Source organism: Erythranthe guttata, chromosome 12 (genome assembly GCF_056151865.1).
Source record: "Erythranthe guttata isolate IM_541 chromosome 12, IM_541, whole genome shotgun sequence".
Taxonomy (NCBI): Eukaryota; Viridiplantae; Streptophyta; class Magnoliopsida; order Lamiales; family Phrymaceae; genus Erythranthe; species Erythranthe guttata.
The window spans coordinates 8,504,510-8,521,840 of NC_142544.1; the positions used below are offsets into that span (position 1 = coordinate 8,504,510).

At 36.3% G+C, this 17,331-nt stretch overlaps 1 protein-coding gene and 2 pseudogenes across 2 annotated transcripts; 1 reads left to right on the forward strand and 2 right to left on the reverse strand.

The window, feature by feature from the left end:
- Positions 1 to 918: 918 nt before the first annotated feature.
- Positions 919 to 1,668, reverse strand: LOC105965734 (putative CCR4-associated factor 1 homolog 11). The gene has a single exon (XM_012990304.2). The coding sequence runs from the start codon at positions 1,666 to 1,668 to the stop codon at positions 919 to 921; it is 750 nt and encodes a 249-aa protein (XP_012845758.2).
- Positions 1,669 to 5,697: 4,029 nt separating this feature from the next.
- LOC148766390 (putative LL-diaminopimelate aminotransferase, chloroplastic) lies at positions 5,698 to 6,588 on the forward strand (annotated as a pseudogene). Its single transcript, XR_016035124.1, has 3 exons — positions 5,698 to 5,703; positions 5,794 to 6,000; positions 6,097 to 6,588. The product of XR_016035124.1 is annotated as a putative LL-diaminopimelate aminotransferase, chloroplastic (transcript).
- A 635-nt stretch (positions 6,589 to 7,223) lies between these two features.
- LOC148766391 (putative CCR4-associated factor 1 homolog 11 pseudogene) lies at positions 7,224 to 7,784 on the reverse strand (annotated as a pseudogene).
- Between the last annotated feature and the right edge of the window lie 9,547 nt (positions 7,785 to 17,331).

Below are 17,331 nucleotides of genomic sequence, written 5' to 3' on the forward strand. Positions count from 1 at the left end.
TATTTGGAGGTATTTTACTGTTTCTTTTATTTGGGGTAGTATAGTCATGTTAGTTAAGTCAACAGCAAAATGGTAAATAGGGAGTTGTATGCTATGTCAAAGACAATATAGGGGGAAGATTGCTAATTTATTAAACACGGGGTTTTTTTGTTAATTAGAAATAACACAGGGGCTCTATGTTATTAGGTCCCAAAAATAGGGTAGGCCCAAATATTTACTAACCACCCTACAACACATTTTTCTAACACGAAAAAATAAAAGCGGTTATTTCTAATAAGCTCATGGTGAACTAGGACTGGCAATTGAGCTGAGCCTAACTGAAACTAGATGGCTCGATCTGATTATATTTTTTAGTGAGACGAACCGAGTTTGACCCATTTTATTAAATCCGATTTATTTACGAGCATAATTTGAGCCTACTATGGGCTCGACCCAAGTAAGGTCCGACCAATTAAGTTAATAATAGAATATGCAATATATTTATTATTTTAAAGATACTATTGAAATTGAGAATTTGAAGATACAGATTGTAAAATATTCCTTAAGATGCCATTGAAATTGAGAATTTGAAGATACAGATTTTAAATTCACAATCATATATTAATTAAGTTTATTAATATGAATTGATTTTGCAATGTATCCGAATATATGTTTCTCAATCCTCATTATTTATCATCTTAATTCGGAGTAATTTTAGTCAAATTAAAATTCACATATATGGAGTTATTTGATTTTTTATTTTATATTGAAATGCAGTAGAGACGGAAAAACTATTTGTACGCTCCAACAGCAGAGCGGGAAAAAAAACAGAAGTAAAGACATAAACATATATCACAGATTAACGAACTAAACAATTTAACAACAAAAACCATTCATCAACTAGCTAGGGTTTTGTATGCATGCATGCATAAACCCAACTCAAGACAAACCATACAACCTATACTTGAACCTCTGCAAAATTCGATTCATCTCCTCTTCAGAACACTTTCCCTTGAGCTCGAAAAACACCCTCATGATCATCAAACTATCCGAACCCGCTTTATGCCTTCTCCCCTTCACCCGCTCCAAATTCAAACTCCTAGCCACCCCCTCAAGCCCCCCACCTAGCCCAAAATCTCGAACCACTTTCTTCAAATCATAGACCTCGTCACCCAAGAAACCCCTCACAAGCATCATAAATCCATCCAAACTCTCCGGCAGTTCCATCCCGGTTAGAATCTTGATCAGGAACCCTAAATCATACGGCCCATGAAACGTGGCCCACTTCAACTCTTTCCCCTGCCAGGCGATGTATCGCCTGAACAATAAAGCAAATACCCATGATTCGATTCCTTGTTGCTTGTTCTTCAAGAAATCGATCCCCTGACGCTTCAGGAAGGATACAGATTCGGCGTTTTGGAGATCGCGATCGGAATCGAAATCCCGGAAGTTGAATTCCCACGAGTAGTGGGACCTGCCGTCGGAACTGGAGAGGGTGAGGCCGAGTTGGATGACCTTCAACGCATCCACATTCCTTTTCATCACGGCGTAGAATTCCGCTGGGGTGAGAGACTCCATCGAGTGTTTGGGTATGTTGATCTGGTGGTATACGGTCCCTGGAAATTCCGTGTCAATGGAGACGTACGGAAACAGTGATACACAGTTGTTGATGCGAATAAATTCCGACATTAGATTGTGGGGCCAGACATTAATTATCTCCGATGACAACATTATTGTTCGTGTTTGTTTTCTTTTTTTCTTTTTTCTTTTTTTTTTTTAACAAGAACGTTAATTATATTAAGAAGGAACACGTAGAGTTATCTCTTGGTTTGCTGTATATATAATATTATTAATATCTTTGAAGTACTAGGATTCCTAGTCCTGATTGTATATGATTATTAGTGATATTTAATATAAGTTTTTTTATTAATTTGTTGGTTTCTGTTAATTTTAATTAAATATAATTAATGAGATTTTTAATTAAACATTAATCCATAAGTTTTAATTTAATTGAAGGACTAATTTTATAATAATGGTTTTCATTTCGATTTTGAAAATCCTTTTCTGAAATGTTTGGATTGTAATTGGAATAAAATATAAAAAATATTTGTAACCTCCAATTTCCGTTCCGATTTAATTTCCAATTTTTATTCCCGAAAAAATACACCAATAATATAAATTTATTTACTTTACATAGTGTAAATTAAGTTAAATATCTACGTATTTTTATTTTTTACCTTGTGGGCCGAAGAGTCAAGATATCATTTCCATGGTTTATAATTTATAGTATTTAAACATAGGTGCCTATAAACAAAATTAAGAAGATATGTTGTGTAGGTTGAATCGTTATCTTTATAATATTAGAACTTTTGGCAAATTACAAAATCCCTCCTGACGTAAAGTTTAATTACGAAAATCCCCTTCATATTTGCATGATTACGAAAATCCCCTTATGGGTCACAACATATTTAGCCCGTTTTGGGATTTTTTTGTAATATAACCTAGATAGGTTATCTCCGGCTTTTTATATTACCACTGTAGGGGTACTCTTTTTTTTTTTGTCTAGGCCCACAAGGTTTTAATGAAGCCCCATTTTCGGTTTTAATGGAATAATAAAGTCTTTTGGCCCAAAAAAAAATATATTATAAAATGGAGAAATACATTATCGTTTTAAAATTAAAATAACTACGTTTTTGTTTTTTAATATTAAAATTTACCCCCCCCCCCCCCCCCCCCCAAGTAATTAATATGCTTACAATTACCTCCAAGGGAAAAAATGGCATTTTCAGAGGAATATTTCATGGAATCAAAAAGATTCCATCAAAAGTAATTAATACCGTAGGAGGATTTTCGTAACCACGCAAACACGAGGGAGATTTCTGTAATTAGAACTTACTTTAGGGGGTTTCTCGTAATTTATCCCATAATAAATTTCAATTAAACCCGAAGCCTGGAAACGAAAAAGGACAAAAAAATTAAATGAGAAGTTTGTTGAACTCGTATATGTAATCGGTCCTTCCTATCTGTAATTTGCAACTATGAAAATCGACAGTAGTTTTTGCCTAAGAGCATCTCCAGAGTTGTAAGCTAAAAATTGGAATACTATCAGCTCAATTTTGGTCGTCTATTCAAACCACACCCTCTAAGGTGAAAGTCGGATAAAACGGATCGAAAGTAACCTTTTCGGACTTTATTTTTCTTCGAAAGTACAAAATTAATTCCTATTCCAATTTCAAAATTTTCCGAATCTATAAATTATTTTCAACTACAAAAGTTATGGAAATTTCGGAAATCACATGAGTTTTAACATTTATAAAAAGATTCCGAAACTTTCATAAATTTTAAAAAATAAAAACCACCCAGTTTTATAAAATCATAAAACTAAAACTACTAATATGATATATTCTAGGGCAAATGATGAAAAACCCCTGTGGTAAGGCCTAATTACAAAAAATCCCCTCATGTTTGCGTGATTATGAAAATCCCCTCCCGACCAGTGTTTGACGGTTAAATTCATAGAAATGTATTTTGTCCATTTTACTCTTATGGTATTTGGAAAAACAATAAAGGAACAATTATATATGAGAACCCCCCTGAGGTAATGTCTAACTACAAAATATCTGCCATATTTGCGTAACTACGAAAAACACCATGAGGTATGTTGTCATCTTACACAGACACCTTATAGTTCTACTTTTTCACGAAAAAAATAATACATTGATAATTACCCTAATATCTCTCGGAAGAAAGAAGTAAAAGCGATGATTTCTCTGTTTGGATTGAGTTAAAAAAAATTATGTTTTATTTATATTTAATATATAATTTATGTACTTCGTGTGTTTAAAATTTATTAAAAAATAATGGAAATATTTGTAGCCCAAATAAGAAATACGAGAATATTTAGAAAATATGTAAACGTGATTGTATTGAATAAAAAATTAAAAGAAAATATAAAAATATGAAAAAATAAATAAATAAATTTTATGTTACAAGATATGTTTAATTATTATAATATTATTATTATTATTATTATTATTATTATTATTATTATTATTATTATTATTATATATATATATATATATATATATATATATATATATATATATATATATATATATATATATATATATATATATATATATATACTTATATTTAATAATTATAAAATGGAGAAATACATTATAGTTTTAAAATTAAAATAACTACGTTTTTTAAAATATATTACAATTTTACCCCCTAAGTAATTAGTATGCTTATAATTACCGCTCTAGGGCAAAAATGAAATTTTCAGAGGAATATTTCATGTAATTAAGAAGATTCTGCCAAAAGTAACACCGTTGGGGAACTTTGTAGGACGGAACATACCTTAGGGAAATTTTCGTAATCACGCAAACATGAGAAGAATTTTCATAATTAGACTTTACCTCAGGGGCATTTCACGTAATTTGCCTTACATTTATTATTACATTTTTATGCAAAAAAAAATAATAATAAATAAATCATATCTTCAAAGATTGTGGTATTTCGTTTTAGAAATTTAAGTTTTGGAAGAACTCATTTTGTTTAACTTTTAATGTACCTATAATTGGAAATTAAATAAAATATACGAAAAAATAAGGTTAAAATATATATTAATAATGTCGATTTTTTTCCGAGTTTAAAATTTTGGGGAAATTGCATGTCACCCCTATAAATTTTTAATATTCGCACTTGACCCCCTTAAAATTTAAGGGATGAATGTCCCCCTTCAAAATGTTATACTTGTTAGCAAAATTACGGTGGACTATTAACCGGAACTGAGTGTTTTTTTTTTTCAGGTTGCCCATTTAATTGTTATTTTTGTTTCACAATGCGATATATCTCGTTTGCAGGTATTATTTAAGGATTGTGGGAAGTGATTTAACAATTTGGTTTGTTTCCTTGCAGCTGCTGTTTGGATCTAAAATGTCCATTGCGGTTCAAGATCCAATTTTTCCGGTGATAGTTGGAAACTTTCATTACTTCGATATTAGATTTTGTAAGTGGTGGCGTATCTAAACTAAAAAAAAAAAAAAAAGAAAATAGATTCAGAAAATGGTTAATTCTCTGATCTGAATAATGAAAACCCGGAAAATAAATAGAGGGAATTCTAATACATAAACTACGAAAAACAAGAAATTATGATACGAGATCCCCACATCATTTATTCCGTTCAGATTTAATTCCAGATATATATTCACAGATTTCTGTAGTATCTATAACTCAAAGATTTGCTCAATTTTTATTGTTTGAAATTCTGATATTTTACTCATCTTCCGAGAAATGGCTCGAAAGTATTTATGTACCGATCATTCCATCATGCATTAAGACATGTATTCTTGACAGATTTATGTTACTTTTGATGTTTTCTTACAATACATGAACCAAGACAGGCCTATATAGATTCAAGCTTGATAATCGGACAGGCTGGCGATGTTGAGAAAGAATCAAGTATATGAAATGTGAACCCGAGAATAGTTTCTTCCCCGATCTCTCGAAAACCGCTAGAACAGATGTTATCTTCTTCTGCTCTCCAAACAACCCCACTGGCCATGCAGCATCTCGTGAGCAATTAGAACAGGTCGTTCGATTCGCACAAGAGAATGGATCCATCATCGTATACGACTCGGCATACGCTGTTTACATTTCCGATGAAAGTCCTCGTTCCATATACGAAATGGTAAAACTTATATAAAAAAAATGATCGTTTATAAAATTCGTTTGAAACTCTATTTGTTACCATAAAAAAAAATGATAAAATTCACGTGTTAATTTCGACTCGATTCTTTGCCACAGGTTGCTATAGAAGTCTCATCCTTCTCGAAGATTGCTGGATTTACCGGGGTCCGCTTAGGCTGGACCGTTGTGCCAAAGGAGCTTTTGTACTCGAATGGATTTCCTGTAATAAACGACTTCAATCGAATTGTATGTACATGCTTTAATGGAGCTTCGAGAATAGCTCAAGCAGGTGGGGTCGCTAGCTTATCCAAAGAGGGTTTTAAGGTCAGTTTCTTACATCACAAGTTAAGTTTGCAATAAGTGATTCTAAATTTTTTGTTTTTTTTCCGGCGAAATGCTTAATTTGTGAATTTATTTCAGGCTGTAATCTCACTTATCGATTACTACAAGGAGAATGCCGAGATTTTGTTGGAGACTTTATTAAGTCGATGGGGTTAAAAGTTCGCCGTATCTTTGGGTGCATTTTCCCGGTTCGAATTCTTGGGACGTGTTTGGTGAAATTCTCGAGAAAACGCACATAATTACAGTTCCCGGGAGTGGATTTGGTCCAGCTGGGAAAGAGTTTATAAGGGTTACTGCATTCGGTCAAAGAGAAAACATACTTGAAGCTTCGAGAAGGCTGAGGAGCTTTCTCTAACGCATACGTAAAATGCTCTCTATATATTCTTCAAGAAAAAATCGGAATATTGCTATTTTCGTCGTGGAATTTCGTAGTTGGTTTAGCATATTTTGGTTTTTATACTAGCAAAAATCGAGCATTTTTTATTATTATTGTTTTTTTTTTTAATAATAAAAGACTGAAAAGAGCAAAGTTTGAAATTTCTTTAATAAAATTGCATTAATATATATAATCATAGATGCTATAGCCTCACATTGTCATAAACGGAATATACTCGATCTCTGTAAATTCAGAAATCGCCTCGTTACTTACTATATATAGACAAAAGAGCGTTGACATGTCATTAAAGTTAAAGTTTTATTATTAAATTTGTTAGTACAGGGGTAAGTAAATGTTCCATTTGCTACTTAAAGTGTATCTAACCCTAAAATCCCCGCAACAACTCAAAAGACGGCCCGAGCATTCAACCCGAATAGCGTCTGCATCGTCAGCAACCCGTCCAGACCCGAACAACTATTCCTCTTCATCAAGCCGAACAACCCGAATAATGTCTGCATCCTCTCCAAACCGGTATTTCCGGCGATCATCAAGTTCAAACTACTCGCCCGGGGGTCGCGACCCCCCATCTCCAAGCAATTCTTCATCAACCCAAAAAACGCATGCATCGTCAGCAAGCTGTCGGAGCCCGCCTGGTGACTTTTTCCGACGGCCCTCTTCAAGTTCATACTCCGCGCAACCTTTTCCAAACCCCCGTGAAGTCCGACGAACGGAATCATACTCTTCAAATCGTACACATTCCCTTTGAAATACTTCCACACGTGCCTCATAAAACCATCTAAATCATCCGGCAACAATTATCCGGCAACAATTACCCGTTGTTCAGAATCTTTGTCAAGTACGCGAAATCGTACGGCCCGTGGAAGGTGAGCCAGACCAGCCTGCCGGAATACGACCGCATCCCCAGCTCCGAGAACTTGAACTGCAGGGCGAACTCGCGTGAGTCGATCCCGTATTTCTTGTTCCGCGACAAATCGATCCCTTGTTTCTCGAGTAGGGATACGGATTCCTTGTTATAAGGGTCGACGGCAGAATCAAATTGAAAGTTGAATTCCCAGATTTGTTCCCGACCGGTTTCCGCCGAGCGGGGTAGATTGCCGTACCTGTCGAATATTGTGAGGCCGAGTTGGATGAGTTTGAGTGCATCCACATTTCGCTTGATGTTGGAGTAGAATTCCGCCGGGGCGCGCATGTGTGGTGGAACCCCGTCGGGGTTGTAAATTGTCCCTGGAAATTCGGTGTCCATCGAGACGAAGGTGAACTGGCGGCGATCGGGCGGCAGACACTTATCGATGTAACGAAACTCCTCCTCCAGGTTTGAAGCCCAAACATGGCGTACTTGTACGTGAGACGAAGAAGAAGAAGACGCCATTGTTTTTTTTCTTTTTTCTTTTTTTTTTTTGTTTATTAGTAGATTTGTAGTGCGTGAGTAGGGTATATATAAACAATATGGGTAACTTGGAAGGCAAGTATTTGGGTTTTGATGCCAAATATTATGGTAACTAAATCTTTGGAAGAGTTTAACTCATTCAATTTTATTAAGAACGAATCACTATCGAATAAGGATTTTCCTTTTTGGTATTTGCATCAAATTGATTAAGACCCAACCATTATCGAACTAAGGATTTCTTCACGTATTGATTTTTATTTTTGTCGGTTCCAACTTTTATTTTATAATATTTGTTTCAAGCTTTTTATATAGGAATTAGAAATAAATATTACCAAGAATAGGGTAGGCCCAAATATGTATTAATTAGGGTAAATTACAATCACACGTATGGCCAAATTACGAAAAATCCCCTCTTGTATGGGTAATTACAATCATCTCTCAACGATAAATCTTTTTATACGTCCACCTTTCCGATTTCAAATTTAGTGGAATCTTCGAGATTATATGAAATATTATCACTTATGTACCCGTTTTATCCCATTTGAACTCCACATTTTGAAGCAAGATGATCATAATATGTGTTTTTTGGCTTGTATATATCAGATTGTGGTGCATCATAAACTGTATTCTTGTACAAAACGAGAACAAACTAGAATACATTCCATGAAATCTAGATGATTATGTTGAATTTGACACCATAAAAGTGGAGGTGTAAGAAAAAGTCATAGTTAAGGGAGTAGATGTAATTATCCAAATAAGATGTTTTTTTTTTTTTTTTTTTTTTTGTAAATTGATCATACCTCAGGGGTTGGTTGTAATTTACCCTATTAACTATTACGTTTAACCACCCTAAAACACATTTTTCTAACACCGAAAAATAAAAGGGGTTATTACTTATTCAATTCTAAATTTATTCCCAATTTTTTTTTACAATAAAGTCCAGACAAAGTCCAGATGTGTTTAAAAGATTAAAAATCCAAATAAAGTCAAATCGTTTTTTTCGATCAAATCGAATTTTTATGGATAATTTCATAAATATTAAGTTTGTATGTATTTATCATCTTAATTCGGAGTAATTTTAGTCAAATTAAAATTCACATATATGGAGTTATTTGATTTTTTATTTTATATTGAAATGCAGTAGAGAGACGGAAGCCAAGTCCCCTCCTTTTACTTTTATTAATTGCACTATTAGCATGTAAATTAATCTTGAAATTCAAAAACTTGCCCCCTGAAAAGTTAAATTGTTTCAACTGACCCTTCAGACTTTATAATCCTACTTTGAATATTTAAATTTGACCCACCCAAAAAACAAAAAAAAAAACATAAACCTTCATAATTAACTACAAATTCTGATTAAAAAAAATTAACTATATGTACGTAACTAGACCTAATCTCATAAGAGGTCACTCTAATTACTCAATATGTGATCAAGGGTAAAAATATAATTTCAAAAACATCAATGTCACAATAATTACTCATTTACCTTTCCTTGAAAGATTTTTTTTGGTGAAACTGATATTACAACACTAATATAATAATAAAAGTATAAATTACACACTAATTATTATCTATAAGTAGGGCTGGGATAGGGTTGGGTCGGTCGATTACCAGCCTTAAAACCGACCAATCCATCAAACCATTTTTGCTCAAATTTGAAAACTGTTGTCGATCCAACCTTTATGGGTCAATTGATGGTTAGCAACTGAATATTTGTGTTGATTTATATGCCTATAGAAATCAATTAACCTAAGTTGTAACAATTAAGTTGTGGAAACAGTATTCAGTTACAACTATAATTCTTGTGTTAACACAGTTATAAACTACTTAAAACAAATAAATGAACACAATGAATTAATGTGGTTCAGGCACAAATGTGCCCTACATCCACGTGGACCTGCAAACACGATTTCACTAGTTCAGATTTACAGTGTACATTAATAGGACTTATTAAAAACACTAAAGACTCTCTCTTTATGTAATATGCCGTTCTTGTACACAACTCAAACTCCGTGTCTCTCTCTAGCAGCTCCACTCCGCGTGCCTTGAACTTTCTTCAAGCCTGAACTCCCTTCAGAAAACGCGGCTGATCTCCCTTGAGATCTATACAGCAAATCTGTATATGTTGGCACAGTGCAACGATGGCACAGTCCTGCTCCGCAGAACGCCTTGGCAAAACTTCGATGCTATGAAGTGGTTTTTCTCCCAAATAATGCCCACGGTTCTTGTATGTCTTGGAGGCTTATATAGCCACGAAAATAAGCCGTAAGACCTAACTTGAACCCCAAGAAATCTATTTAACTAGGTAATAGAATCCTAGTTGATTTCTACTTCTATTCTAGATAAGTACAAAAGATACCTAACTAGAATAAAATACATGGAAATAAATCTAAGTCCTAATAGAAGTATTATAAGAATAGGACTCTAATAAATTCCAAAATAAATATGGAAAACAAATCTTTGCCAATCTTTTAATTCCAAAACTTGGCGGATTTCCTCGATCTTCAATAGCCGGAAATATGGCGCCAACAATCTCCCCCTTTGGCATAGATTGGTCAGAATCCATATTTAACAAGAACTCCCCCTGCATATGAGATTTTCTCTCTTTGCAGAAATGATTAACTCCCCCTGCATCACATACTATTAGTACAATACAATAGAAGTTGCAACACATAGATGTTGTAACTGAAAAATTTCCTGCAACACAAAGTTATCCAAAACAAGCCCAAGGCACAAAATAAAGATAACCAAGGTGATATCCAAAAGACAGGAAAGTAATCATAACTATAACAGTCCTAAATAAGACATAAATTTAAGCAGTTCAAAAAGGACAACAAAAAGGTTTTACTAAGGAAACTTCCCTTAGTAATCATAGTCGGAGAGCTGATCATTATCATGAGAACTGCTGGACGCTTTGCCTTGGGGTTGTGGACTGCTGCTTCATCATTGAAGTTTATCCCTTGTGTATGGCAGTTTTTGCTGGTGCATCTGGAGTTGTTGCTACTCCCCCTTTCTGACCAGACTGTGCCAAAGTCTTAAGCACCTGGTCCTGAATAGACGCAAATCCATGAGCAAGCTGAGGCTGGATAGACTCCACGGATAGTGATTGGACGGCCAGGAGGATCTAATAGAGTGGCATCACGAGTGGGCATGCCTTGTTTGATCAAAAGCTGATAGATCAGAGAAGGAAACGACAGATGCTCACGCTCGGTTCGGGAATTGGCTAACACACCAATCTGATTGAAAATCAAATCACCAATATTGATTTTATGGTCATGAGTGATGCACCATAAAAATTCAGCTTGGGTGGGATTGAGAGTGGCATTGTGGTTAGTGGGAAACCAGTTCGAAATGCCTATCTTGAACAGGACCGAATACAGCAGTGCCAGCTTAGAGACATGAAAAGCAGATTTTGGACCAGGCCATTTTTTCAACACTTTGGCAGTGAGAACAGAGGCCAGAGTATCTTTTAGGAACATAAGTTTGGAAGTAACCCCGTTTGGACACTTATAAACGTCATTGATCAAGGCAGGAGTTACAGATGTAATGCTTACGTGAAGTTTCGTAACATTCTCATCGATACAACCAATTTCTGGAGCAACCAGAAGTCATGGGCCCAAATTCATTAAGTGAACTCTTCTTCGCCTTGAGAGCAACCTCTAAGAAATGTGGTGACAAGGAATGTTAGATCAACGAGGGAAATGTAGGAATCACTCCAACTTTTTCTGCGAGAGTTAGCAAGAGCTCCATTTTGAGCAAAGATGTACTCCCCAATGTTGATAAAAACAGCATGAGTGACGCTTCAGAGAAACCCAGCATACAGTGATCACAACAGCTATGGTGTCATTAAACAAAGGCTTATCAGTGATTTGATTCTTACACCAGTAAAAATCTTTATTCAATTCAGGAGCCACATTGAAAATTTTCCCTTCGCAAGTAACCGCGAGACCCAACAATGGAGAATCAACAGAAAGTTAGAACTCTGGTGAAGATTCTGATGACTCAGATTTAGTTTGATGTACGGCAGTAAAGGTAGCATAGGTCTCCACAGAAAGAGATTGGTGGCCACTCGAAGCGTATGACTCATCCTCAAGACCATAATTGCTCTCAAACTTCCTTTGAGGCCGGGGAAGCTGCGCATGGGCGCTGAAAGTAGCTTTTTCAATTGCGACATGGTCTTCACCACCAACATCTTCTGGCTTAGACATGGAAGGATCACTTTCAACCAGAATATTGTCCAGCGGATCAGAGACGACACCTTATTTGGAGCTTGGGGCTGGTGACTGCACATGTATATGGGCTCCGGTATTGTTGCCACGAGAGAGATGGGAACTACAGAGACCACTGTTGTCGTCACTGACCTTGACGTTTTTCCAGACTTCTTGTCGGATGGCGATGCACAGTTGTTTGTGCTTCCTCATTTCAGACCCCTCGACTGATTGGTCTCTTTCCATAGTAAATCTGTGGAGCACATAGAAGAGAAGAGACGAGTAGCTTTTGAAAAACATAGAGAGATATTGGAGAGAGAGGTCGAGTATAAGAAATATTGAAAAATCCTTGAAGCCCAAAAGATAGGATGATAACAGATCCCACAAACATCATGATAAAACAGAAGCATATTCCCAAACGCTTCTTCAGAGATTCGAACAGATCACGTATCAAGACAGCCATGTGTCAACAGTCAGCCAGAGGCCACAATAAACTCAGAAACCCTAGAAGGGACAGATATTTAAAGCACAAGGATCGAGAAAAGAGGCAGAAAAAGAGAGGACTCTTCAACTACCGGATATTTTCAAATCAGAAAAAGATCCCACAAAATTCGTGACCAATAACAAACAAGATATTCTCCACACACGAAACATCAAAAAATAGAGAAGGCAGATGACATGGCCATAGCCACGTGGCCAGAGACAACTAGGAGCCAAAAAATTCACAAAGCCCAAAAAAATAAGAGAAAAATTAAAAAAATCACATCTTTTTAAGGAAAAGAAAATCAAGAAGATCACAAGATTAAAAGTTGAAGGCTTGGTTTTCATGAATTAATTTGATAATCTTAAAGCGAATCACAATAGAAGGCCACCGAGCAAACTCTTGGATGCACGATATAACTATAACCCCACGACCATACTCATGAAACCATAAATTAGGTTATTTTATTAGGATTATGAATGCGTATGCGATTAACACAGCAATTCGATCGTGAACTTCAAGGAAAATTTCGCTAATATATGCTTGAATATTATCCCAACTTTTTCTTTTTCTTTTCTTTTATTTTATTTATTTAATTTTTTTTTTTTGGATTCGGACTACTTTGTTTCTCCCTTTTTTTTTTGTTTTTTTTTTGACATGATGTTCAAGCAGACATAGGAGGGCAACCTCCTTAAGAATCCACATAGTTTTTAAATAGAAGTCAGGAATGCATATGCGGTAGCATAATTCTTCCAATAGAGGTATGATCTTTGAGATGAATGAGGTCATAGACATTGATCACTCCCGATAGAGGGGGCATCACACTTCTATCATGGCTAGCTGTGGAAACACAAATTAATTCACAAAAACTAACACACAACCATTAGTCAAAATGAAAACTCCCATCATTACTGTTCCCAAAAAAATGATGTCACATGAGCAGGTGACACATATAATGTCCGAGAAAAAAAATCAAGTGCAATCCAGACACAAGTATTAATTGCACTATCATAGAAATTTTAGTTTTGCACATGGCAAATTCCAAGCGCTTTACGCAAGGAATCAAACCTAAGGAAATCAAGAGGCTTTGTGAAAATATCAGCTAGTTGATTGTCTGTGGACACATAATCTATAGTCACACGTTTCTGCTCAACTAATTGCCTGATGGAATGGTGTCGAAGATCTATGTGTTTGGTTCGAGAATGTTGGACAGGGTTTTTTGAGATATTTATAGCACTTTCATTATCACAGAAGATATGCAAGAGTTTTTCATGAAAGCCATAGTCATTTAACATATATTGCATCCAAAGAAGTTGAGTGCAACAACTACCTGCAGCTATGTATTCACACGCAACATTAGATAAGGAAATGGAATTTTGTTTCTTACTGTACCAAGATACCAAATTGTTACCCATGTAGACACAACCTCCTGTGATGCTTCTTCTGTCATCCACATCTCCTGTCCAGTCAGCATCACTGTTCCCTGCAAGACAATTGTTAGTATCTTTTGAATACCATTTTCTCAATTTGGGTGTTCTACTAACATATCGGATAATGCGCTTTACAGCACTCAAATGACTCTCTTTAGGGCTTGCTTGGTACCTAGCACAAATACCTACGCTGAAACAAATATCATGTCTACTACCAGAAAGATAAAACAAATTTCCTATCAAGCTCCTGTATAGTGTGGAATCAACGTCTGTGCCGTCACAGTCTCGTCCCAACTTCTCAATTGAGGTCATTGGTGTTGTTAAAGGCTTTGCCTTTTTCAACCCAAATTTACTTACCACGTTCTTGGCATATTTGCTCTGTGAGATAAATATCTGATCATCTAGTTGCTTTACCTTGTCATTGCTCAGAACCAGTTCCCACATGTCATTTCGAGAAAATTGCTCAAGTTCCTCAAGCTTGGCTAACACACAAAATTCATCAAGAATTGCTTCTTTGATGTTTTTTGGTTCAACAGTGGAAGTGAGATAGAAATACCTGACTATTTCCTGGTAGTCAACCTTGGGCTTATTTCAAGTTTTCATACCTTCTTTACCAGTGGTAACATCTTCAGTTGTGACATAAGATGTCGGCACTGATACTTCTGTGATTTTGTCTTCTGGTATTTCTCTTCCAATACTCTCAGTTTGTTTCCCCATTAGAAATTCACCACATAAATATGGTGTATTGGAGTTTAGTTGGGGAACACCTTTCACACAACCTGCATTGATATTTCGTGTTAGATTCTGAAAATTCAAATTCCCCAGTTGATGACAACACATATCTGTGATATCAGAGGTGGCGAGGGGACACTGTTCAACTTGGGCAGTTTGATCAATTTTATAACAATTATCAGAGGATCTATAACCAGATAGAACACCTGTGGTTTCGATCAAACACTTCACACTTACGCTTGGTGAACAACACTGAGTCGTATAGATCACATAGATGACTTACGCTGAGTAGGTTTGATTTCAAACCCTCTACATACAGAACGTTGTCAAGGTTAGGTAATCCTCCAACATCCAAGTTACCTTCTCCTTTCACAAAGGCCTTGTTTCCATCACCAAGAGTAACTTGTCCACCAGACACATTATGCAGGTTCTTTAAGTAATTAGGTACACCTGTCATATGCTTGGAGCAACCACTATCAAAATACCAAGAGTTCGTAGTACATGCTTTTAAAGAAAGAATAGCAGGAAAACAGTTTGCATTATACTTATTCATCCATTTATTATCAGAGTATCTTCTTTGGGAATTGTGATCCCATGCAGCGGAATTGGATGATTGATATGCTAAACTCTTATTTATCAATTTCCATCTTTTAAAGCATTTTGGCCTAACATGTCCTACTTTGTGACAGAAATGACAAGTTGGCACAAACTTTTTTGTATAAGAATGTGAGGCAACATGTTGTGGAGTAGGTTTGACAGTATTATTCACAAAATTAATTTTTTGATTTGGATTAGGTTTACCATCGAACTTACTCCCAATATAGCCAAGACCAAGTTTATCAGGATTTGAGGGATGAGCATTTAAAATTTCATCCCAATAGTGCGATTCAACTTACTGACTGACGCCTCTAACGTTGTTACGACAGGGGAGTTGTCACACTTCAGGTTGAGGCAGGGTTCAGCATTTTTCATTGGAGGAGGATTTTTCTTGATCTGCCTTGTCTTATTGCAATTGTTGTTTCGCAAATGTCTCAGCAATTCTTTTAGATTGTCAATATCTTTCAAAGCAAAATCCAGTTTTACCTCCAGTGCCTCATTTTCCAATTCAAGCTCATCGATTTTGGCCTTCAGGTTGACTTTAACTGCTTCATTCTCCTCATCCAGTTCCTTTCCTTTCTCCTTCAAACGCTTGTTTTCATCACCAACCTCATGACACTGCTTTAGAAGATAATTCAGTTGCTATTGAATCATCTCAATGGAGTATTCTTCATCATCCTCTGAATCTTCTTCTCCTGTGGGCAAAAAAATTGTGTTTAAATTTCTATGATTCTCGAGATTACGAGTAGCATACCTGAGGTGTGGTGGCTCAGTGCATGTGACATCACCATGTGTCACTTCAGTGACTCTGCTGTTGGGTTTCGGGCACGCATACGCAGCGGAAAACAAAAATTTATGCGAATTAAACGAGTTTAAAACGCACAAGTACATGCCCGACAAATTAAATCAATTAATTGCGTACCTTTGCGCTTCCAGCGAAATGAAAAACAACATACATGCTAATAAATTTAACCGAATTTAAATAAATTAACATGCTCGCGTTTAAACCAAATAACATGCTTGCAACGATTTGATCGATTACACATAATCACATAAAATAATACGAAACAAACATGAATACATAGGTTTAAACAAAACTCAAATCGAAACTAGGGTTTCGCGTGTTTACCTCTTGAAGCGTGAGGTAGGAGCGTATAGCACGTCGAGATTGCTACGGAAACCAATCCGTACAATCGGGGCAGCAATGGAATGCAGCGGCAGCAGCGGCGGGTTGACCACGGCGGCGCGTAAGCTTCACGCGCGGACTTCCGGGGTGGCGCGTGGGGCAGCGTGCGGCTTCGGCTCGTGCGTTGCTCCTCGATTCTTCAATCTACAGTCTTCCTCCTCTCGGATTTCACCTCGTATACTTCGATCTACTAAAACGTGGCACTAGACACGAAGTAGTTAGAATTAACGGAAGAAAAGAGAGAAGAAAAGAATACCGAAAGAGATCGGCCAAGGGATGGCCGATTCCGGTGACGGGGCGGCGTCAACGGCTGAGGTGGCCGCGCGAGAGAGAGAGCGAGAGAGAGAGGTGGACGGCCGCTTTAGGGTTAGGGTTTGTTGTGTTTTTGCAAAGCCTATAAATCATGTATTTATAGTCCCTTGCATAAAACCCTAGCGGGCTTAAGTTGGACCAGGCCCAACAGCTTAAGTTTGCTAGTACTTTTACTTGCTCGTTTCTCTCAATTCAATGACCGAAAAATTGCAACGATTACGTTTTCGGAATCATTATAATTCCCTCGTCATTACGAGTGCCATCTCTCATTTTCCAACTTTCCAAAAGTGGAAACCCTAGTTCAGTGCACTTTCTAAATTTGGAAACTTCCCGATTTAGAAAGTTCACTAACATGTTCGCCTATTCTTTTCCTTTTCTTATTCTCATTCATAATTCCAAATCACGAATGTTGGACTCAATCATATTGACTTCCAATCATGCAAAGATAAACTATTTTATCTCTGACCGTTTATTCAAAGATCTCATGTGCACGAGCAGTGTGACCCTCGATGGTTCAGGTGTAAGCTAGCCGTGGGCCCACAACCCTTTGTGGTCAAAACTCGTCCCCTTCGAGTTACGATTA